Raw genomic sequence first — 24501 nt, 5'->3', positions numbered from 1 at the left:
GAAAACGAACGAGATGGATACACTCAATATGATGTTTCAGAATTCCAACAAGGAGAAGACAACGGAAGTTCACATGTTGATCTCACGTATTCTACAGATATCCCTACAAATATCGTAAACCAGATGGGTGTTCGGATAAGAATTCGTGATAGACAAATGCATCAACAACTGAAAGATGATTTGATTCAACATATATGACATAAATTTGGACGTGATGAAGACAACAACTGAGCTCATATGCTTATTTCAAATAATTCTTGTTTATTTTACTAATCTTTATTTTCATGTTTTAATTTTAAAATATATGTTTAAAATGTTATCTTTTATGTAATAAAAAATTAATTTAATAAAAAAAAAAAAAAATTTAAAAAACCCTAAATAAGAGACTTGCAATGGATGGGAAAAAATCACAAAGTTCTTAAACATGTCTCTTACCAAAATTAACTCCTAAAATACTATTAAAAATAAATTAAGAGACCCATTAGAATATATGGTATAAAGATGCTCTTTATCTCCATCCACTGTTAGGCAAAACGTTTGAGTAAGGCTCCCTCATTTGGCTTTAGTACAGTTGGCCAGTTTTCTTTGGTGCACCAACATTTTCCCTCTTTTTCAAATATTTAAACATTTTGGTTTTTTAGTTAAATAAATTATATCATTAAGATTATCTGCTCAGATTTATATAAGAAAAAATATATATTTTAATAATATCGGTTTTGATTGTAAGTAAGAAGTAACAAACCAATGGAATGTACTAGGCCATGCACAAACTTATATATATGTTTAGACATATACTTATATTGAACATATATTTACAGAAAGAAAAATTGTTTCCTTGGTGGTTCAAGCACGTTATGCAGCCCTCTTTTATCAAAAACCGACTTGACATTGTATTTATTCAGTGATGTAAGTTATGCATCCTCTTTTGATGAAAGAGACTATCTTTTGGTGTTAACAATGACATATAGCCATACATGAATGGTCTGTCTAGTGGTAGGCGAATTATAGTGAGATAAACGATCTGGGTTTGAATCAATCTCACAATATTAAACATGTGTGCTATACAACATAGGTATATAATTTCTATTACGAGCAACCAGATCTATCTGTCACCAATGAACATGCCCCGCATGATTAGTTGGTTAGGTTCGGTCTGCTAGACACTCTTAATTACTACTAAAATAAATAATGACATATTCTAATTCATAGAGATCCTTATTTAACAGATATATAGAGAGAGGGAAAATACCCTCTTTTTCAACAGTCAGTCTCCCATATTCTCCTAGATAATTAGCCTACTACAATGGCTACATATTATTTACAAAGCTGGAAACTGAAGAATATGCATGTTTCTTTTTTGCACAAAAGCTTTGTTTAACATTACTAAATTTGTATTTGTGGAAGGAAAGACCATCCGGTTCTATGGTGTAGTGGTTAGCACTCTGGACTTTGAATCCAGCGACCTGGGTTCGACTCCCGGTAGGACCTTACTTTTTGCTCTACCTATAAATTTGAAGGTTCTAAAGCTACACTATAACTCGTAACAATATCTGTTACATTTGGTCCGGCCTCGTGTTACTATTCTGGTCCAATAATGTTAATTACACGAAGCATAGCCGACCCATTTGTTTCTTTTTTGGGTGGGGGGCTACTTAAAAAGTGTTTAACGAAGGCATATCCTCTGATGGATGACACTATTAACATATTGTACTTGGTGCTCCTGGTTATCTATATAAACATCTATCTAGAATGACTCTCAACATCTACAAAACGAAGTTTACCATATTTGATGACATAAAAGAGATGGGGTAATGCCAAGATGCTGACAGGCATACATAGTCATCATATTCCTAAACACTAGTCCTTCCTAAATTGTCATTAATCATAATCAATAGATACGGTATCCAAGATAAACATTCCTAAACGCTAACAAGGTTGTTGAATGGAGGCATCCATTTATCATTCTTTCTTCTAAACTAGGTTGGTTTTGTTGCACATGCTACAATGAATAATGTTGATCCTGATTATTACATGTTTTGCAGTGAAAGTACAACATTAATACAAGGTAACTAAAACACATATACACTGAGAAAGCTTGCTGAGAAGATCATAATCCTCCATTCATGTTTTCTTGTTTTAGTTCTGTCAAAACACCTTGAAGTATTATTACATCTTATGTCCAAATTCAAACTTAAAACCGAAAAAAAAGAAGCTAAAAGTCTAACCACTTCTGATAATAAACACATGTTGTTGGAGAGATGGCCCCATCAGGTGTACAAAGCCCTATATGTGGACAAGCCCCACAAGGTATAGAAGCAAAAGCTCCATCTCTAGCTTCACCACCACCTGATTTTTTACCGATCAGTTTATACCAAACTTCACCGATTCTCAAAGCGGAATGCTCACTCGACCCATTGCTCTTCACCTCCATGATAACATTATCCAAAACCAAGTTATCGAGTATCACCTTAGTCTGATCTCTACTCAACTTGTACTCATCTCTACTAGCCTTTTGAAAACACGAACATATAACCTCAAGTGTAACAACCTTTTGCTTAAGCCTCTCCAGTATATTGACACAAATCTCCTTGAGATCTTCGATCATGGAAACGTCAAGAGCTCCATCGACGTACCAATCCCCACCTTGTAGCTCCTTACAAGGCTCGAACTCCACTGCAAGAAAGTGTTTGCCCCCTTTGTTTGAAACCTCTTTGATGAGTTTGCTCTTCTTGAGAGAAGTGGTGGCTTTTGTTACGAGGGCTTGTTGGATGCTTGTCCCTGCTGTAATCTCGTATTTAGTTGCACCCATGCCTTGCTTGCTACGTATAAAGCCTAGGATCTTCTTCTCGTTTTCCGTCATACCACTTGACGATGATCTCGGCGCTGCTGGGCGTCTTCGTGTACTCATCTTTTCTAATCACACTGTAAACACACAGATAATCTTTATAGACTCACTCAAGATACAACAGCGTCTGAGGGAAGATCAGATTCAATTTACCTCTAGTTTAGTTTCTTGGAGATGAAAAGGATAATCTATCTTGAGATTTTAGGAAGCGAGGATTCTGCGCGAGGAGCCAAGAGAAGGGAGAAGCAGACGATGACTGGAATGCGAAGGTAACTTGTAAGTAAGCGAAAAGAAAACCCTTATATATCATATTGGGGTTGATCTTAAATAGAAGAAAAGAGGAGTCTAGATAACAATTAAGGAAACAATTGAGGATTTGCGAAATAAATATCAAGGAATTTCCTACAGTTTTAGGCTTCATTACCAGACTTTATTAAAAAAATATTATAATGAATTTCTTGTTTTTGTTATATTTTACACTAGTTAGGATGATTTTTTGTCAAATTATTAATATATATGAATTCTATTACACTTTTCTAATTTTCTTATGCTTGAAAAATATTTAAGAAGATTTTTTAATTATGATGAATAAAATTTTAATATTTTTTATCTTTTATTTGTTTAATTCTTCAAATAAAGATTTATTCATTATTTTATTTATTTATTTATTTATTTATTTCTTCAAATCGAAATTTTAAAAATCGTAAACTATCCATATTTTCTTCTCTAGCCAAAAGACTTAAGGAACATGAATAAGAAACTAAAACCACACGCACATCCCTTATATATTGTTTTGTTATGGTTGGTACGTGAAGTATTTCCCTTTACTTATTTTTATACAAATATATATACTCAATAAAGAGGTTATTCTGTGATTATGGGATTGTGTCTACATGAGCAATTATAGAATATGAAATTCGAAGGTTGAAAAGAATCTGTTATGCTCAGTTTCCTCTTGGGCTATAGGCTATAGCCTATATAATATTCCAATGAAGCTTCTTCTCTTCCTGCAAATTTTTAGCAGTATAGTAGTGTTGTGCCCCCAATTCCCCAAGATTAGAGACAAGGACAAAAAGAAAAGTTAGAAACAATGACAATAATAATATACGAGAAAATACACCGTGTGTATGCATCTAATTCGAATGTTTAAATAACTCACGAATAAAGCGTTTTCACAAGTAATTTTGTTTTTTCAACTGTTTTGATTTCATAAAAAGCATTGGTTCGATAATGGAACGTGTTCAATAAAATGAAAACATATAGAATTGAAACTATATGAAATACACGAGCCTTCAATAAGAGAGAAACAAATTCATCATCTTTTTATTTTTTATAATTTTTTTCTAAAACTTTATATTTAATTTCATAACTTTTTTTGTCAGCAACATACACAGACTATATAGACTCTGCAAACCAAACTGATAACTCCGATGGACGACGGTTGTTTTTTTGCACTGCGTGCAAAACTGTCCGTCTTAAATTCTGCGTTTGTGGTATATGAGTGAACTCTATGCTGATGAAACTTCTCTTCAAAATTTTTATGTCATCCAAATAAGTTGGAAAGATTGGGTTCCGAAACTATCTTCACCACCAACTGAGAACAAAAGTTAATATCAAAATATTAAGTCAGGGGAAATTGAATCCTATGTTCTTAGGTGATATATTTAACGTTTATAAATTTTATATTGTTCCATATGAGTTATTTGTCAATTCATTCTTTTGGCTTATAGTTGAAGAATTTTGGTAAGCTCTTTATTTGTATAATGAATCAGTCTATTTTTTTTTTTAACAAATGAATCAGTCATTTTAAGTAATGAATTTTGAAGATACCATCACAAAAATGAGGTATTGTTGGTAAGGTAAAAAATCGTTTACATATTTGACTTGATTCCTATTTGGTAACATAATCAAAACAAAGAAGGTATGGAAACCAAGACCAGTGAGCTTCCTCATGTCTATAAACTAAAGGTAAACGTACAATAGCCACCACAGCTCGTCCAATTTCATCAAGATGCAACATGCGCCATTTGTGTATACGCACCTTGATCTTCCTTATGTTTCCCTCGTCATAGAAGCCATGCACGTATACATGGAATATCAAGGTCTTTATGTTTCCTTTGCTAAGATGGGTGATTTTCTTATGTTTCAACTTATTTTTCAATGATGACATGATTATTTACACGGCAGTAAGGTAAAATTAAATTTTCTTGTCACTAGCTATATCTCATTCTTCATAAGTCATAACAGCTTGAAACGGATAAAAAACACGGGCTTTATATACTTTTCTGCGGGTTTTGTCAATGACATCGTTAGTGATTCTAGGTTTTGCAGAATTGTATGCAATTCCCATTGTATGCATTTTTATCCAATGGCATACAATTCTGCAAAACCAAGAATCACTAACAGTATCAAGCATACCGCATCTGGATTTTGTGTTTCAATCAATCTTCGTGAACTGCAAGAGTTTCAGTGCACTACCAAGAACCGAGATGCGCTCATAAGTCATAACAATAAAGATAAACTGAAAAGTCTCGAGGTGCTCAAGTCTCAACATCTCTCACTCTTACCTCATGGCCCTGACAAGGAGTAAGTCAAGAAAACAAGAAAAAAAAATGGAGAACGAGGGTTTTCTTTTTCATTATTCATTAAACATAAGCCTATTTTTTTAGAGTAGCAAGTTGTATCATAAGTTTGTTGAAATAAAAACTACATTGTTACGAATCTCAAATTAGAGAATAGAGGAATGAACTAAATTGACAAAATGTATTGTTTATAGTCATGTCATTTTAACTTCATAAATCTTTGTGAACTATCAAAAACCAAATACTTCAAATTTCAGTTTAAAAAAAATCAAAATACTTTGATTTAAGTTTTCTAAAAATCCAAGAAAAAAAAACAAAATTGAAACTAAATTAATATGCTGATTTCTTATTCAGAAAAAACTGAATAATACAGTGTACAACTTTTTCATTTAATACACAGCTTCTTAATGGGCTATTCAGATTGTCTTCTCACTTTAGTTGGTGTTTTATATTGTAGGAGGTAGCTATTTGATTTTTTTTTTTTGTACGTAGCTATTCAAATCAATGGGTTTTGAAGAAGCATTAATTAGGGGTAGGCATTAAATTAAAGAGATCGAATCCAGTTCTTCAAGTAGAGTAGGTCCAGGAATGTAGCTCAAGTGTTTTGAAGACGTGAGGCTGAGAAGCAATGACGAGACATAAAAGGAAGGACAATGACCAAAGGTGGTACTTAACACACGTATGAACAACTCCTCACCTTTCCGTCCACAAGAATTTTCATTTTCTTCCCCCCATAATATATTTCATCTCCTTTGCTCTTTTCAAGTTTTTTTTCCCGATTAATCTTCTTTACCGACTCGTAAGAACATAGTAAGTCGATAGCATATGGTCTTAGAGTTTGCTATTGGTTAATATTTTAATATACTAAGTCCGTGACAAAAGTGAAACATTACGCAATCTTTAGAGTTTAAACTCTTAACGTATGATGAATTAACGTCCCTTCAGCCTTGGCCTACTAATCAGGGGCGGAGCCGTAGAGGTTGGAGTGGGGTCACCCCACCTTATTTATAAAATACAAGTTTTTTTTTCAAGAAAAAATATAATGACCTTACCAAATTTTATAGTTTGACCCCACAAAAATGAAAACAATGAAAATAAAAGCTTAATTTAATTAGGCAAGTAATAATTACAATTTTAAAATGTTATATAATTATTATTTATTTTTAGCAAAACATTAAAATCAGATTTTGAAATAGGCAAAAACGGCAAAAACTCTTCCTTAGCCTACTGTTTCATCTCTGCTTTTTGTGAGGTAGAAAATATAAAACATCATGTATGTTCAAGTTATTTTCTTTTACATTAATTTAATTTTGTATATTTTGCTTTGGATTTTATTTAGAATTTGATAAAACATGAAAGCTACTAATGTATTCACAAGCTTTTTTAAATTATCTATTTTTTAAAGATTTTGGAGAGTTTTAATTTAAAATTTTATTAAATAACTCTGAAAATTTTGTAGAAAAAAAATTATGAAAATAGTATTACAAAATTATGTTGGTGACTAGTTTTTAAATGTTTCCCTCATTTTTTTGGTTAAAAAATATTTAAAGATTTAAAAAATTAAATCATAATAAAAATATTTTAAGCTATAGAAAAATAATTTTTATAATATTATTTTAGCCATTTATAAATAATTATATATATATATATATATACAGTATATAGGTTTACGGCCGACCCCTGTAAGAAAACATTCTGGCTCCGCCACTGCTACTAATGCACCTATCAATTTGCATGTTTGGCTAAATAAGTAGCCACGACAACGAGTTTTCACATTTTTTACCTGAAGTGGCATTAAATGGGACCTTCTCTGACATATAGTATACGAATGGATAGCCATAAAATCATAAGTGGATTGGTAAATACAGCCATTTTTACCGGTGGAAAAAAGCAATATTAAAATGTTTTAAAATTTGTTAGTTGAATGGGATTGGTTTTCGATTGGTCCGAATCCCCAGAAACAACAGTCATTCTCTGTTTTCATATGAACACTCATCGTACGCAAAAGCAGGAAGAAGAAGAAGCAAGACACGAATGGGATCTTTCTCTCTCCACCGTCGTCTCTTCTTCCTCCTCTTCTGCCTCCGACGTTGTCGGAGCTATAGAGTTTGATCCGACTGATAACATCCTCGCTACCGCCGGAATCTCTAGAAAGATTCGTTTTTACGGGCTCACTTCTCTCTTACGGACCACCGCCGGAGTCTGCGGAGGAGCAGGAGGAGGAGTTAACTTCGTCGATCAAACCAACGCCTGTGAATATTACATATGCACTCCGGCGAAGCTTAGTAGTCTCCGGTGGAAACCCGGGTCGTGCGGTCGGGTCATCGGGTCGGGTGATTACGACGGCGTTGTGACGGAGTACGATCTCGAGAAGAGGACGCCGGTATTCGAGCGGGACGAGCACGGAGGCCGCCGCGTCTGGAGCGTGGATTACACTCGTCACGGTGGCGCCGCCGCCGTGGGAGCGTCGGGATCAGACGACGGAACTATGCAGGTGTGGGATCCGAGGTGTCCGCCGGAGGAATCTATCGGCGTTGTCCGGCCGGCGGGACTTTGCCGGAGTGCCGTTTGCTGCGTCGAGTTTGATCCCACCGGTGGTCACGCGGTGGCTGTCGGATGCGCTGATCGGAGAGGTTACGTGTACGATATGAGGAAACTCGTTGACCCGGCGTTGACTTTACAAGGTCATACCAAAACGGTGTCGTACGTGAGGTTTCTCGACGGTGGTACGGTGGTGACGGCGGGTACGGACGGATGTCTGAAGCTGTGGAGCGTGGAGGACGGGCGCGTGATTCGCACTTACGAGGGGCATGTGAATAACCGGAACTTCGTGGGGTTGTCTGTGTGGAGAAACGGCGCGCTGTTTGGTTGCGGATCGGAGAACAACAGGGTGTTCGTGTACGATAGGAGGTGGAGGAAGCCGGTTTGGGTAGACGGGTTTGAACCGGTTGGTTTGACTTCTGCTTCGGATAAGCGGTTCGTGAGTAGCGTTTGCTGGAGGCAATCCGGTGTGGACCAGTGTACGCTAGTGGCTGGGGGATCTGATGGAGTGTTGCAGGTTTACGTGGGCAAAAGAAAGCCATAGTATTATTATTCTTGTTTAATTTATCATTACTATCTTTTTTTTAATGAATTTATGATGCTTCTTCATGAGATTGATTTTTGCTGCAGTTGTGAGAGCGTTCGACCTGTCTTGTTTTTAATTATAAAGGATTTTTACTTTCTTCTATGTTTTAAATGTAATATCTAGTCTTTTTTGTTGTTTATAACCAGAAAATTTGAGTGTTTGATGCATACGTTTTCATATTCTTTATACGATAGACTCGTGTAGTCATGTTAAAGAAATAATTTTTTTAATGTTTGATTGGGAGTACAATCGTACATACCAGTGAGTCGTCAAAACCAAAAGAGCTGCTACTTGCAAAGTTGGCAGATATATAATAAATTTATACTGCCTTCGTCTACCATATAGTATATCAATGCGCCTTACGAATTTTGACCCGTGATACATTTTCGATAGGTGGAATCTATGATCTATCTATCTAGAATCTATAATCACGAGACTGTTATTTGCTATTAAACTATGAACCGTGACAATGGAACAAACAACAGATGTGGATACTGAAATAAGCAATGCCAAAACGGAAAACATATATGATTTTTCTGAAACAGTCGAACTAGCAATTACAAAGTTTATGCTAAACTTGGTATAAGAGATTCGAGGGTTGTTTTGAAACAACTTGTTTATATGATTAAGTCTAGAATATGAGCTGTGGAAATAATCGGTCATGCTCTATAACTTGTTTATATGATAAACTCTAGTAATATGAGCTTTGGAGATAATCTGTAATACTTTATCATCACACACGTACACGCACACATGGGATGTCTTAAACCAAGTGGAGGGTATCCTACACAGGTATGCTATCCTAATACTATTCCATTCGAACTTAGTTTTCTAGTATTTGGAATAAACCAAAACAAAACAAAAATCATGCTTGTGTTAATGCTTAGCAAAATTAACTTCTTTAATCTTCCAACATTTTTGAACAATGAACACCATGTCCTATAGTTTTGAATTGAAGTGGTAACACCAGTGCAGTGCCGGCCTTTTTAGGGGCCTAAGGCAAATTTTAATTTAACTATATTTATATATATAATTATATATTTTTATAATAGTAGATATTATTTTAAATGATATAAAATAATAAAATGTCTAAAATAAAAATGATAGTGTTTAAAGAATTTTGATTTGTGAGTTTTTGTGCAGAATCATATATATATATTTCCAACTACTTTAACAAATTAAAAAAAAAAAACAATACTCATTTAATAAAAATACTAAAAAATATATATTTTCATATATCTTATAAAAATGAAACTACATCATGTTAACCAATGTTCACACCACTAAATGTGACAAAATAATTATAAAATGTGAGTGTAAGAAGGTTGTGTGGAAACAAATTTGATAAAAAAGGATAGATGTGGTCTTTAAACTTGAATAGACAAAATTAAACATATAAAATGAAGGAAAGAAAAGCATATTTTCTTGTTGATATTTCGTTTTGAAATCAGATAAGAAACATAAATAAATTTATTTTTGAACTATAAAACCAAGAGAAATTTTGGAGATTTGGGGCCCCAAATTTTGATAAATTATGTGAGGCCTGAGGCCAATGCCTTTTTACTAATACTGTAAGCACGGCTCTGGGTAACACTAGCATAAACAACCTGGTTGATTTATTGCACAAGGCTAACTGCATACATAAAGTTGTTTAATAATCCTAATGCATTTGTGGCCTCATTTTTTATTTTTATTTTTTATCGTCTTAATTTTCTACACTAAGAATACATATATATATACCTTAAGTAAACTAACCATATTTTACTATAGTATCACCCAAGTAGACAAAAGTAGATGATTTCTAGAGATACCAAAGATAAAACAGATGAATGTAGTAAATTTCAAATAACCAAAGTAGGTCTATTAAGTCTATGGGACTACAACAAAAGGAGATCACCAAACAAAACATTCCAACATCAAAACAAGCAAAGTTAAATCTCCATAACTTCAAAGCTCTTACATTCCAGTGAATGCCTTCTTTGCAAAGGCAGATGCGCCTGCCGGGATCACCTTCAGCACATTGAACCTCACCGTCTTTGACAACGGCCTGCACTGGCCAATGATGACATGATCACCTTCTTTGACACGGAAGCAGGGTGAGACGTGGGCAGGGATGTTGGAGTGTCTCTTCTCATACCTGATCAAAATGTAAGGAGATATTAAAATCCTTATAGGCTCTCTATCAAGAACAGAGGTTTTCACACTCGTAGTAAAGTACCTTTGATACTTCTTGACGAAGTGGAGATAGTTCCTGCGAACAATGATGGTTCGCTGCATCTTGGCAGAGTGGCAAGTACCAGCTAAGATACGTCCCCTTATAGAAACGGTTCCAGTGAATGGACATTTCCTATCAATGTAAGTTCCTGTTCCACATTACAAAAACATGTCTGAATCTAACTGACCGTGACATTACAAAACATAGTTACACTACAATGAACTATTAGGAGTTAAAAAAAAAAAAAGAACAAACCGTCAATGGCGTCACGAGGAGTCTTGAAACTCAAGCCAATGTTCTTCCAGAAACGGTTTCCACCTTTGCCAGGTCTCTTTCCTTTCCCAGATTTCTTCGAGCTTAGGAAAACCTTGGGTTGCTTAAGAAAAGCCTTCTCAGTCTGCAATAGATACAAGAAGAGGAAGATGAGATATAACTGTATTTAGAGTGTAGAAATGAGAATTGAGAACGAGGAGATCGAACCTGTTCAGCCATGGCTACTGGTTGCTGCTGCTCTCCGCTGAAGCAAGGGCTGTAAAAGAGATGCGAGAGGCGAGGCAGCGACTGATGAAATGAAAGTAATGAAGCTCTCCGGACAAAACCCTAGTTCCTAAGATCTCTTTTTCTTTAGGTTTGGGCCTTCTGTCTCATGGGCCGTGAATATGTATTTTATAGCCTTAAGCCCATGTACTTGGGCTAGTGACTAGAGCATGGTTAAATTGAATTAATTCAGTTTCTTAAACTTTCGAAATTTTAAGTCCAGTATCGGAAACTTTAGATTTCGAATCTTCTTTCAAAAATGATTCATTATATAATACCTGACGCCGCTATTACCCTATGAAAGAAGAAAATTTAGAGCCGCAGTCGCATGCCGCCGCGTTGATAAAACGAACAGGGGTAATATCATGTAAGAAAATTTTGAAATCAGCGGGTAAAGTATTTACAAAATATCTTTATCATGGTATAAAGAAAACCGGTAGAACATAAATCTTCATAAAATAGCTTATGGTAGTGCCGTAGACATAAATTTTTATAATATCGTAAAATCATTACTATAAAATAATTTTATATTATTTTCACAATTAAAATAATTCTTTTTTCTTTTGAGCAACTAAAATAATTCTCTTAGTGTATCTTTATAAATGGTCAGCTAGTTTTTTCTTTTACAATGAAATGGTCAGCCAGTTAGATGATTTTTTTTTTAATGAATGTTAAATTTTATTCAATCCAAAAAAAATTTGTTACATTTTACAATGCTTCTTTCTTCTAAATATTTTTAACTCTGTTCTTCAAATTAAATTTTTCTATACTCAAGTAACTGGGCTAGTAGAAAACCAGTGTTGTAGGCCTTGGCTCCCATCTATTATCTCCAGCCCTTTGAATAGAAATAGTTAAAGGATCTACACGGGTAAAACATAATATATCATTTGCACGTACCACAATATAAGATGTTTCTGTATATATATTATGTCATATATTTCTATGTTGCAAATTAGACCCACACATCAAGCAAACTACATAGAAACGTATGAATGAAATGCTTGTTGGTTTCTTTTCCAAAATAGAAAACAAATGTAAATAAAACATTTCAGCAACATCAGAAACATGTTTCCCATCGATATGATAAAATCACATGAATCCAAATAGCTTTTTTGGAGCAGTTCCAGAGGCACGGTATTTGGCAGCTAATTCCTCGGCCTTGAGAACCTCTTCTCCACGTCTAGCTTCGATCATAGCTCTCTTCTCTTCTGCCTGTTTGTGAATTTGAGCTATTTTGTTCTTCATCAACTCTACATACTCTGCCTTCTTCTTCTCCAATTGTTCCTATTCTCAATTCAAGTTTCATGCACAATCATAAACGTTTGAAAATGTCAAACTACAACTGTACAATATTCTGAAAGTAATATTTACCTCTATTTTCTTGAGTTCAGCTTCTACAGCTGCTTTTTTGTTGTTCTCCCATGACTCAATTGAAGAAAGTTTCTTCTCAGCTCTGTATCAAACAATGTATTTATCTTACAACTAGATTCTAAAGACCTTACTGATAATATTTTGGTTTAATTGCAAGAATCTAACGACTGATTTGGTTGTTTGAGAGACCGGTTATAGAATTTAAAGATAAATGTAAAATTCGTAAAATCTTTTTGACTGAAATGTAAAATTAGAAATTAAGATAACAAAAAGTTACTTGTTCTCCACTTTGCATTTCTCAGCCTCTTCCCAAGCTTTGATAAGTGACATCCTTTTCTCTGTCTCAACTCTAGCCAGGACAGCATCTTCACTCCCACGTATTGTAAGCAATCATTAATGAGAGTATGAGTATGTAGGAAAATAAGAGACACACGCATCCACATACAACCTTTATTACCAACGCACTGATTTGATACTCAACCAAATTAATTAAACGGGAGCAAACCCACCAAACTCCTTAGTAAAATATTTATTTCCTTAACAAATTATTTAGTAAATTCCAAAAACATTTCAGTTTTAATCCATCTCGATGGTATACATTAGGTTATATTAGTAATGTTCAGCCAATCTTGTTGACCAAATAAAAAACAAGCATGAATCTATTTCGTTAATTACCTCGATTAATTGACCCTTCCTTTTTCTCCTCTTCTACTTCTTCTGCCACGAACAAAATAGTTTGAATATTACTCTTTTGTGTTAGTAATTTATTTGCTTAAATTTGGTAATTAGTTCTTAGCCTTGCGATAATCTTGAAAAATAGGTTATGATCAATATATAATTAGAAAATATATTTTGGCAGACGCTATTTTCTTTTCTTCAGCAAACTTATTAATAAATTTTATTGAGAAAATTACTTGCGACGTTATGATCAATATATAATTAGAAAATATATTTTGGCAGACGTTATTTTCTTTTCTTCAGCAAACTTATTAATAAATTTTATTGAGAAAATTACTTGCGACGATGGGAACTAGAGCCTTGGAGTCCTCTAGCTTCTCCTCCACCGATGCCGGCGGAGGTTGAGCAACAACTGCCGCAGCAACAGCTTTCTCCGCTGGATCTGGTAGTGATGGAGATGGTTCTGATACGTTGTTAACGGTCTCCGTCACCTTCTTCGGTTCCTCTTCGGCCATGTCGTATGACGTCAGGTATAGCAACTATAGTATAAGAGTACAAAGAATCTGAAGAGAATCAAGAATGATTCAGAAGTCTGCTATTTAAGATAGAGAGAAGAAACTGAGCTGGAAATGTTTGATAGTGATGTTGTGTTCCTCGTTGCTCGCCTTCTTTTTATTTTATTTTTTGCTCTTCTAAATTTAGTACTATCATTGATTCACTGATGCACGATCATTAATGTTTTATATACATAAACTTTAAAGGAGACAAAAGAATCACCAACCCCCGGTGGCGTCACATAATGTTAATAAAAAGGTTAGAGAAATACTGCGAAATAAATATTTGATACGTTACGTTACTTATGTATCCCCAAAAGGAGTCTCCTTTATAACTTGTAACATTTCTTTACGCGAATCTTGTTTCTTATCGAAACCGTAAAGATTTATAGTTACTGTAAAATGGTAAGTTTACCAGATGCATATTAATCATAATATACATGCTAATTCCGGAATATCATAAATATTAATGATTCTATGACGACAGAAACGAATCTGTAGGATTTATAGGATTGCATTACCTGTTGAAATCTTGTATTTATAAAGTTAAAATTTAATTACGGCGTCAAATACATAATTCTTATCTTGTGGAATAATAGATTTTTTTAATAAAGGTTTGAGAAAATAAACTGGTTCTTTAGTTTCGTGTTGCCTACGTTGTCTACCAAGTCACTCAACATTTTTTCTAAATTGTATATATATTTTACTGATTTGATAGGTCCTTTTGTCATTTTATATTTTATAAGAAATTCATATTCCTTCTAACCTTATCTTAACTTTTATTCCACACATAAAAATGAAATACATACAACTAATCTATGAAAATATGACAACGGACCCAAGATTTTCTCATATGATGGAGGGATGTTGGACGGTTCGATACTCAATACTTAGACAAAGTTTACGACCTTATCTCAGGGATCTAAGGCCCACCCCACCTCACAAAATTTCGGGCCACTCAATCGGCAAAAGCCATTTTGCATCTGATATTGAATTTGAGCCTATATATGTCGCTACTTGCTCTTGCTCAGCAGCACGTCTTGGGTTAGCTTATATTCGCCGTAGTCAAGAGCACCCCTAAGATAGAGACAATCTACAGCATCATCATGTGACCAACTTTTCGTACAGAAAGTTAATCGGCGAAAACAACTAATACATTTATCAACATATCATTTTGTGAATAAATAATCGCAAGAGCATATGAATTTGTATAAATATCATGCTACATAGTATAGGATAGAAGGCTTGATTATTATTAGATGATACGAGAACACTATATATAGTGATTTACAATGCTAATCTAGGTATTACATAATGACTAATATAGCCTTAATACATATATATATATATTCTACACACCCTCTCAAGATGGAGGGAGTTTAAGCACTCTAATCTTGGATAAAAGTTCATGAAATCGTGGTCTCGATAAAGGTTTGGTAAGAGCATCAGCGAGCTGATCCTTGGTTGAGACATGTGTGACACGGAGTGCTCCAGACTGTACATTATCACAGACGAAATGGAAGTCTAGAGCAAGATGCTTCATCTTGGAGTGGAACACCGGGTTTGCGCTGAGATATGTTGCGTCCACGTTGTCGCAGTAGATGGTAGGAGTGTTGGTGAGCGTAACACGTAACTCAGAGAGGAGGGAACAGATCCATCGTAGCCCAGCTGCAGTGTTTGCGACAGAGCGGTACTCAGCTTCATTAGAAGATCGAGACACACTTGACTGCTTGCGCGAAGACCACGCGATAAGAGTAGATCCCATGTAGACAATGTAGGCGTTGGTGGAGACGAAGTGGTCTGTGTCTCCAGCCCAATCCGCATCCGAGTACGCATGAAGCGTGTAAGGAGAGTGTTGTCGGATGTAGATGCCATGGGATAACGTACCGGAGAGATAGCGGAGGATGCGCTTTGCAGCTTTCCAGTGTTCATCCGTTGGTCGATGCATGAACTGGGAGAGACGATTGATGGCATACGCAATGTCAGGCCTCGTGAATGACAAGTATTGGAGGCTGCCGACGACCATTCGGAACTCGCGTGGACTGTCCAACACCGTGCCGGAGTTAAGCGTAAGTTTGGGAGTCGTAGGAAGCGGAGTAGACACTTGAGTCGCCTCCTGCGTATTCATTTTAGCAAGAAGATCAAGGATATAACGACTTTGCATCAGATGAAGACCACCGACTGTCCGAGTGACCTCAATCCTCAAAAAATAATTCAAGTCAACTGGTTACTTCAAGGAGAAGCGAGTACAGAGAGCGTGAATGCACGCTGAGACCAGATGAGGACTGCTTCCAGTGACGATAATATCATCGACGTATATCAGAACGTAGAGGATATGTTTGCCGTCGATGTATATGAAAACAGAGGTGTCAACAGTGGAGTTGGTGCAGCCCATCTGAGAGAGAAACGTCTTGAGTTAGGAGGTTGACTGACGTATACTTCATCGAGAGAGTTCCTTAAAGGAAGTCATTGTTGACATCCAACTGATTTATTTGCCATGATTGTGTAACCGCGAGATGAAGAACCAGTCGTATGGTGATAGACTTGACAACCAGACTGAAAGTTTCAGCATAATCAATTCCATACTCCTGTGTGTATCCTTGCGCCACCCATCTCGACTTATACCTGCCCACAGAACCATTAGGCAAAAATTTGACAGTATGAATCCACCGTGTATCAATGACATGTTGATTTCGTTCTTGAGGAACTAGCTCAAAGGTATGGTTCGCGATTTGAGCATTATACTCATCACTCATTGAACGACGCTAATGTTCATCTCGCATAGCTTGAGCTACTGTTGTGGGTATCACTGGTTTAAGGGAAGAGGTAGCGGCTAAGAAAGAGAGTTTGTTACTGGGTTTAGAGATTTTATTTTTGGCTCGAGTTTGCATCGGGTGGACATTAGAGGGAGACTGGTTTTGAGGAACTGGGTTTATCTCTAGGTTTGATGGTTCGGAGAGGGATATGAGATGTTCGGTGGGTTTGAATTCTCAATAGTTATAGGAGGAGAGGTTCGAGAGTTACCTGCTGTGGACGGCTGAGAACTACTTGATGATGTGTCCGGTGAATCCTGCGTTGTTATAGCCTCATCATTCTGTTATGCCGAAACAGAATTAGAAGACGATGGCGACAACTGTTGCAGGTTGAGAGCTCCGCTCGGGGGAGGCATTGAAGAGGGTTGTACGAGTGTGGCCGGTGTGAGAGGAACAGATGTGGGTGGAGAATAGATTGGTGGAGATGTGTCTTGGCTAGGCGCAGGGGAAGGAAGAGGAGAAGCATGCGGAAACTTAGTCTCAACAAACCAAACATGACGAGAGGTGTACAGTGGCCAGTAGGACGATGGAGACACAAGTATGCACTCTGTGTGAGTGAATAACCCAGAAAGATACATGGTAACGATCGATCCTCCAGTTTATGCTTTGTATACGGGTGAAGCCAAGGGAAACACAAGCACCCAAAGACCCTTAACTTCAAGTAGTTTGGTGATTGTGCAAAAAGCTTTTCATATGGCAAGACATCACCAGTAACTTGAGATGGAAGACGGTTTATGAGATATACTGCAGCTGCGAACGCATACGGCCAGTACTCAAGCGGAAGTGGCGACTGATGAAGCAGAGTTAGACTTGTTTCGACGATGTGACAGTGTTTTCTTTCCGCAATCCCATTGTGTTCTGGCGTATGTGGAGGAGAAGTGAAGTGTGAGATCCCATGCTCAGAGAGATAGGAACGTAGCGCCACAAACTCGCCACCATTATCAGAGTATAAGTTTCTGATTTTGTGGGCAAAATGTATTTCCACCAGTACCTTAAAAGCGATGAATGTCTCTTTGACTTGTGATTTCAGCTTCAACAGATAGCATCAGGTGTACCTAGTGAAATGATCAACCAACACTAGGTAGTATTTGTATTGATCGGCTGAGGTGTAGGTGATGACCAAACGTCAGTATAGATGTATTGGAGAGGGTGAGTTAAGGTAATAGTGTTTGTGTAAAAAGGAAGTTTATGACTTTTATTAAGGAAACAATGAGTGAGAACAAGGGTTTTGTTTTTCTGAAGAAGACAATGGTAATGAAAACTTAGAAACAAGAGATTGCAAAATAGCTAAAGAAGGATGACCAAGGCGAAAGTGCCAAGAAGAATAGGACGTTTTTGGTGATGGTGAGGCAAAGAGGGAAATGACGTTCTGTTTCGTAACCGGCCACTCGTACAACTCATCTCTAGTTTTGCCTTGGAGCAATCGGTCTCCCGTGCTGAGATCCTTCACCTGAAAGTGTGCAGGAAAGAATTCAACGGACACATTATTAGTATTACACAAGCGGTAAACATAGATAAGATTTTTCTGTAAGTTCGGGACATATAAGACATCTTTTAAGGCAAAGGAATGAGATGGAGTTTTAAGATAAGAGTAACCAGTATGCGAGATGGGAAGCGCTGAGCCATCGGCAATTGTGACCGCTTCACCTCATGTGTAAGGCTGATGGAGCGATAAGTTGTTGAGATCAGTGGTGAGATGGTGGGTTGCTCCATTGTCCATTATCCAGTTGTTTGGATTGTAAGTCTGAGCTGTGACAAAGTTGGCTCGCGGCTGCCAGGAGTTTGATGGAGGAGAGTAGTGGCTCGAGTTGGAGTTGTACGCCGTGTTTCCACTCTGAAGTTTTGAACAGCGTCGTGCACTGTGGCCATGGACTCCACAGAGCTGACATCGTCCTTGATACCCACGAGTAGGCTGATCGGAACGAGAGTAGCCATTGTTGTTCTTCTGCCAAGACTAGTGATGGTGGTTTCCACCATTGTTGTTGCGGTTTCCCTGAAAGTTACTGCGGTTGTTATTGTTGTTGCTTGACGAGTGCGTTGCTGCATTGGCAGTGATCGGTACGAGAGTCGAGTTCTTGCTCTGGAGTTTCACTTCATGGTTCAACAGCTTTTCATGGATCTCTGCAATGGTGGGCGTTGAGTCGCGACCCTCAATCTGATCAACAACAAACTTGTACTCCTCGGGTAAACCTTCAAGGATATGCTCGACCTGATCCTCAAGATCATATAGTTTTCCCAATAAAACCACTTGATCAAACCGGGTGGTGAAACCTTGAACATAATCATCGATTGTCTTAGTCCTTTTGTTCCATTGTTTGATTTGCTCTCGGATTTGTTTGATGTGGCCTCTGCTCGGCTTTGCGTATGTTGCAGACAGAGTAGCCCAGATCTGAGCTGACGTCGTCGTGGTTGAGAGTACCAGTTGAATCGATACAGTTATAGCGCCAAGTAAGGCGCTGTATATGAGCCTATCTTGTCTTTCCCAAATTGTGTATGTTGGATCTGGCGTCAGAACACCATTGGTGTTGATGGTCGGGTTTGGTACATTGAAAGTACCATCGACGTAGCCTGCAAGGTCGTAACCATCGAGTAAGGCAAGAACTTGACAGCTCCACATAAGGAAGTTGGTACCGTGAGCTTTTTGAAGTTAGTCATATTGATGTTGAGAAGTTTTGTTGTTTCGAAAACTATGATAGTTTCGTTGGAAGAAGCCGGTGAAGTGGACATGGTGATTGAAGAAGATGAAGTTTGAAAATAGGGTTGGCGGCTCTTTAAAAATTTTCAGATCCCTAGGATTAGAGCTCTGATACCATATATGATAGAAGGCTTGATTATTATTAGATGATATTAGAACACTATATATAGTGATTTACAATGCTAATCTAGGTATTACATAATGACTAATATAGCCTTAATACATATATACTCTACGCATAGTGCATAATGGTTGTTTGTTAGAAAGCTAATGATTAAAAGATTCAAAAAGATAAATTAGTGTATAGAAACAAGAAATTAGTATTTTCTTCGGATTTGGTTTGGTTTAGCTTTGATCGATATCAAAGCTATAACTGAACCTCAAGTGAAGGCTTCTCGTTCAGTTTGGTTAGGATGAGTGTACTTTGGTTGCTCCTATAAATTGTTCTACACGTAGTTTTATTACAATATGTATTGAACAATTAATTTTTCATCTTAAATTATTCAAGACACTTAGGGTCCGACTGGTGACCATCCGGGAAACAAGAGGAACGAATAAAAAATGAATGTACGGGAATAAAATACCAGGAATGAAAAGGAATGGTTGTTCCTTATCAAATTTGACAAGGAATAATTTTGTTCTTTAATTCTCTACAAAAAAAGAAATGAAAGGGAATGAGAGGAAATTATTATTCCTTGTGAATGGTAATTTTTTTTAGGAACATTAGGGAATTCATTATTCCTCGTCGTTCCCTGATCACCATTCGTACCCTTAGGATTTATAATATTGATTTACTTATTTCTTAGGTTCTTCTTCTTTCTTTTCTTCCTTCTTCTCCTTGTTCTTTTTTTCTTTCTTTTCTTCCTTCTTCTCTTCTTTCTTCTCCTCTTTTGCCGGCCCAACCGATATCAAATCGACTTTGCCAACTTTCTTCAATTTCTTTACTACCGCAACTGCATCCATCAGACCGATCACGGTCAGTTTTTGCTCCTTCATATCTGCTGCTATCGAATCAACTCCTGCTTAACACAATAACCAAGTCATCCATCCACCTTGCAGAACTACATTGTATCATCTTTGGTCAAACACTTTAAATAGGTTTGTTATCTCACTATCCCATAATCTACATTTTCCCATAAGGCAGATCGTATACACACATCCATTATACTAAGTTCCCCATAATACGTTTTCATATAAGACAATAAAATGATGGGCCTCTTAAACGTAGGTGACCCGTGACCCCCTACTATGTGTTCTCCACCGTTAAAATAATATCAACTCGTTGACAATATGTCAATATCCAAGCTCTCAAAGTCTGACGCAATTAGTCAATGGAGCCAAAATTTTATAATGTAAATTCTAGCTAAAAATGGCTGTTTAGACTGACAAAACCTAGCAGCAAACCTTTTAATATAATTCAAATAAGATCAAATATAGATTAAAGTTACCACGGAGCAATAACAAAGAATACCCACAAACTAGAATTGAATTTGAGTTGAAAGTAACCAAAGTAAGGAAGTAGTTATAATAATCACCGAAGATATCAGCTGCAGCTTCGATGGCTTTCTGCTTGGTCTTATCATCCGTCATGGTTAAAACCTTCAACACTACCTTCTAAAGAAATATATATAAAAAAAGTGAAAGTAAAAAACGATTACAGCGAAAGAGATAAATCATACATCATACTCATTTAAAAAAATTAATGAGAAAAAACCTGAGCCATTTCGTCTGGAATCTTGGAAGAATAAGGAAGAGAATGAGATCGAGAAAGGAATCAAAAAAAAAAAAAAAAAAAGAGTTTGATGTATTATTTTAAAAAGAAACTATAAAATCTGTGGGGAATAAAAGAGAGAATCGGGTACTGACAAAAACTTGTGGTGGCTTTTGGCAAAGGGCGAGACATGTGGCGTTTGTTTTACTGTAGACAGCTCTACATTATTCTTACCACGCCTACTTTTCTAAAGTTGTTTCAGATTGATTTGTTTTCGGACCGAGTTGCTTTGTTTTGTCTTTTATTATTTTCAGGAAAATTGTACTAGATGATGAGAAGGAGTTTGCAAGTAATTAGGAAAACAAGAAGTTACAAGTCCAGTTTTGCATTCATCATCATATATTCATGTATTATTTACTTACGCAGCATGTATATAACCTTTCTACATAACATCATATGAAACGCATACTCATAATGAACATCAGAAGATATAGCTTGTTAATTTAACATATACTGTATATATGTTAATATTTTTAAATGCATGTTATTTGTTTATCATGTGATGAGTGATTTTTTTTTCTTTGGCGTCATTTTGTCACATTTCAACATAACCTTTTTTAACATCACACATACAATAGTTGATGTGTTCATAGATCATACGTGACATGATTTATTTTGTATTGTGTGTGCGATTTCCTCTAATAGCACGTAACATATGGATGTTGGAGGTCAAAATCGAATGTGAATTAAATCTTCCGGTCTCTGCTACCCGACCATCTTTATCCCTACTCTATAATTTACTCTGAAAATGGAGTGGAGATGGAGATGCCCTAACGTCTCCCAATTGTTAATGAAGAAATTGGTTTTCTAAATGGCTACTTATTGTTTGATGGAAATTTTTCCGACTAACAAAATTGTAGAGGACATGCATTACCCTTTCGAAAAATGTCATTATAAACTACTAGTTATAAAGAATCTAGAAGTAGTGAGATAAGCTAATTGTTATTTTCGCATTCTAACAAAAGAAAAAATGGACCACACAGCCGTTCAAGCATTACAATCAACACTCAACAGTCTACCAGTCAATGAATAATAGTAGATGTGATCGGCTAATCGTACAACATACACATGAAGACACATAATTACAAATAAATTCAACTAAGAGACACATATGCGTCTTACAGTCCACACAAGAGTTTCTGCCCCCGAGAAGATATAAAAATGTTTTCATTTCGTCTTCCTGCATGACTATATTACATACATAGACATATTACATATCGTCATCTTCGTAACCAAATACATGGACATTAAAGAAAACAACGAGTCTCCAGTTTTGAGATCAACCGAACTTCAACTTCATGATTCAGTTTGTGCAAGAACAGGTAAACCTTTAAATTATACGAGTAATAATTATTTATCAGCAATTAATCACGTTATTTTGTCGCTAATAATTACGTTGTGTTTTCTTGATTAAATAAGGAACGTTGTGGACGGCAGTGGCACATATAATTACAGGAGTGATCGGAGCAGGAGTTTTGTCGTTGGCGTGGGCCACGGCGAAGCTTGGCTGGATTGGTGGTCCTGCCGCCCTTATAGGCTTCGCCGGAGTCACACTTGTCTCTGCTTTTCTTCTCTCCGACTGCTATCTTTTTCCTGATGCCGTAAACGGTCCCCTCCGCCTTAACTCTTACTCTCAAGCCGTAAAATTGTATTTAGGTTAAACTTCAAAAACTCAAATTCCAATTTTATTCACGAAAAAAAAAATTGTTTTATGTGGTTGAAAAAGATGAACTTGTATACTAGCTGAACATGGAAGTAAGAAAAAATAAATGTCTAGGTCATGAGTTCGAATACTGGGAAGAGAACAAAATTATTTCGTAGTATATATTAAGCCCTAAGACATGAACACTTGTTTACTATTTTTTTTTTTGTTTTAAATTTAGATTAATTTGTTCAGATGGTTAAATATAATATGCAGGCAAGACGAACCAGATCGTATGTGGCGTCTTTGTATACATTAGCCTTGTTGGTGTTGGCGTTGCTTATACCATTGTGACAGCTACTTGCATAAGGTAATAAGTGTAAACATATATTTCATAATTTTCTTATAAAATTCATAATTTTTTACATTGACATGTTCAAGGTAATAAGTGTAAACATATATTTCATGATTTTCTTATAAAATTCACAATTTTTAATAATGACATGTTGAATTTCTTCATTTCATTACAGAGCAATTTTTAGATCGAATTGTTATCATAGAAAAGGACACAACGCAACATGTTCTTATGGAGACAAGAACAACTACTTCATGCTTTTGTTCGGTGTGCTTCAGATTTTCATGTCACAAATACCTAATTTCCACGACATGCTTTGGCTCTCTGTTGTCGCTGCGGTTATGTCTTTTGCTTATTCCTCCATTGGTCTCGGCCTCGCTTTTGGCCAAATCATAGGTAAAGATATATCATCTATCGTATTTAGGTTAACTTTGCTTTGTTGCTTCTGTTACCAACCAGTGAAAAGTAATAAGTCAAATGTAAATAGTGTCAATTAATTTTGGAAGATTGAAGACTATATATTTAATACATTTTGTGTGTTGAGATGAAGAAAAACGGCAAATTGAAGGAAGTGTAAAGGGAAGTCCAGCAGAAAACAGAGGTGCAAAAGTATGGTTACTGTTCCAAGCTCTTGGGAACATTGCCTTTTCTTATCCTTTCTCAATCATACTTCTAGAGATTCAGGTAAACATCTTACAAGAGAATGGGTTGATATCTTGCTGATCAAGAAACCTATTTTATGCGGTTTAAATGAAAAATTAACAACAGGATACATTGAGATCGCCACCAGCAGAGAAGCAAACTATGAAGAAAGCCTCGGCCGCTGCCGTATTCATCACAACATTCTTCTACCTTTGTTGCGGATGCTTTGGTTACGCAGCATTTGGAGATGCCACACCGGGCAATCTCTTGACCGGTTTCGGTTTCTATGAGCCATTTTGGCTCGTCGATTTCGCTAACGCTTGCATTGTTCTTCATTTAGTTGGTGGATATCAGGTATCATACAAACTAAACCATAATTTTAATTTTATTAGAAAACTAGTTAACTATAGTCAATAAATGCAAAAGATCTTCCGTTGGCGTTTATAATTAACAAATAAATTGTTTAAAATACTAGAACTTGAGGTTAATTTTGATATAACAGTTCATATGCAACGTATACGTATAAGATAATAGGGCTTTTTGCAAAAGTGACTCAAAACTTGGAGTCAAACAGAAAACTAACATTTTCTTTTGACTTTTTTTTTTTTGAGATTTTAACCCCACACCTGCAGTTTATCTACGAAAATGCCATTAACATTTTTTTTTTTTTTTTT

The 24501-nt window shown here is 36.2% G+C and overlaps 6 protein-coding genes and 1 non-coding gene across 12 annotated transcripts in view; 3 read left to right on the top strand and 4 right to left on the bottom strand.

Annotated features, from left to right (window-relative positions):
• Positions 1-1416: 1416 nt before the first annotated feature.
• On the top strand, positions 1417-1488 carry TRNAQ-UUG. Its single transcript has one exon. It is a non-coding gene; the product is annotated as a tRNA-Gln (tRNA).
• A 697-nt stretch (positions 1489-2185) lies between these two features.
• On the bottom strand, positions 2186-3072 carry LOC106317502 (DNA-directed RNA polymerase III subunit rpc6-like). The gene is made up of 2 exons (XM_013755309.1): positions 2999-3072; positions 2186-2922 (listed from the first exon to the last, which is right to left on the bottom strand). Exon 2 carries the CDS (start codon positions 2906-2908, stop codon positions 2213-2215), a length of 696 nt encoding a protein of 231 aa, XP_013610763.1. The 5' UTR covers positions 2909-2922; positions 2999-3072; the 3' UTR covers positions 2186-2212.
• A 4267-nt stretch (positions 3073-7339) lies between these two features.
• On the top strand, positions 7340-8676 carry LOC106315762 (WD repeat-containing protein RUP2). The gene has a single exon (XM_013753586.1). It carries the CDS (start codon positions 7352-7354, stop codon positions 8510-8512), a length of 1161 nt encoding a protein of 386 aa, XP_013609040.1. The 5' UTR covers positions 7340-7351; the 3' UTR covers positions 8513-8676.
• Positions 8677-10335: 1659 nt separating this feature from the next.
• Positions 10336-11370, bottom strand: LOC106315621 (40S ribosomal protein S11-3). The gene is made up of 4 exons (XM_013753413.1): positions 11250-11370; positions 11025-11166; positions 10773-10917; positions 10336-10691 (listed from the first exon to the last, which is right to left on the bottom strand). Exons 1-4 carry the CDS (start codon positions 11259-11261, stop codon positions 10511-10513), a joined length of 480 nt encoding a protein of 159 aa, XP_013608867.1. The 5' UTR covers positions 11262-11370; the 3' UTR covers positions 10336-10510.
• An 847-nt stretch (positions 11371-12217) lies between these two features.
• Positions 12218-14137, bottom strand: LOC106316070 (remorin-like). Of its 3 annotated transcripts, XM_013753932.1 has the most exons (6): positions 13980-14131; positions 13693-13894; positions 13353-13394; positions 12955-13042; positions 12678-12759; positions 12218-12590 (listed from the first exon to the last, which is right to left on the bottom strand). In XM_013753932.1, exons 2-6 carry the CDS (start codon positions 13868-13870, stop codon positions 12396-12398), a joined length of 585 nt encoding a protein of 194 aa, XP_013609386.1. In that variant the 5' UTR covers positions 13871-13894; positions 13980-14131; the 3' UTR covers positions 12218-12395. The 3 variants fall into 3 exon arrangements, with proteins under 3 accessions (XP_013609386.1, XP_013609387.1, XP_013609385.1); XM_013753933.1 differs by having other exon boundaries at positions 13353-13391; positions 13693-14137; XM_013753931.1 differs by having other exon boundaries at positions 13693-14130.
• Positions 14138-19832: 5695 nt separating this feature from the next.
• On the bottom strand, positions 19833-21231 carry LOC106316608 (nucleolar protein 58). 2 transcript variants are annotated; one of them, XM_013754496.1, is made up of 4 exons: positions 21132-21231; positions 20953-21031; positions 20195-20436; positions 19833-19935 (listed from the first exon to the last, which is right to left on the bottom strand). In XM_013754496.1, exons 1-3 carry the CDS (start codon positions 21138-21140, stop codon positions 20213-20215), a joined length of 312 nt encoding a protein of 103 aa, XP_013609950.1. In that variant the 5' UTR covers positions 21141-21231; the 3' UTR covers positions 19833-19935; positions 20195-20212. The 2 variants fall into 2 exon arrangements, with proteins under 2 accessions (XP_013609950.1, XP_013609949.1); XM_013754495.1 differs by lacking the exon at positions 19833-19935 and having other exon boundaries at positions 20151-20436.
• A 939-nt stretch (positions 21232-22170) lies between these two features.
• The window catches only part of LOC106314018 (probable amino acid permease 7), a 9060-nt gene continuing 6729 nt past the window's right edge, over positions 22171-24501 (top strand). The window contains exons 1-6 of one of the 3 annotated variants that reach the window (XM_013751968.1): positions 22171-22510; positions 22608-22796; positions 23107-23200; positions 23361-23581; positions 23730-23869; positions 23954-24181. In XM_013751968.1, the coding sequence (XP_013607422.1) occupies positions 22429-22510; positions 22608-22796; positions 23107-23200; positions 23361-23581; positions 23730-23869; positions 23954-24181 (954 nt within the window). In that variant the 5' untranslated portion in view covers positions 22171-22428. Of the gene's footprint in view, positions 22511-22607; positions 22845-23106; positions 23201-23360; positions 23582-23729; positions 23870-23953; positions 24182-24501 lie in introns of all 3 variants that reach the window. The other 2 variants (XM_013751966.1, XM_013751967.1) reach the window with 2 other exon arrangements.

The sequence above is a fragment of the Brassica oleracea genome, chromosome C9 (genome assembly GCF_000695525.1).
Source record: "Brassica oleracea var. oleracea cultivar TO1000 chromosome C9, BOL, whole genome shotgun sequence".
NCBI lineage: Eukaryota > Viridiplantae > Streptophyta > Magnoliopsida > Brassicales > Brassicaceae > Brassica > Brassica oleracea.
Note: the sequence above shows the minus strand (reverse complement) of the source record. Positions and strands in the feature narration are given on the sequence as shown.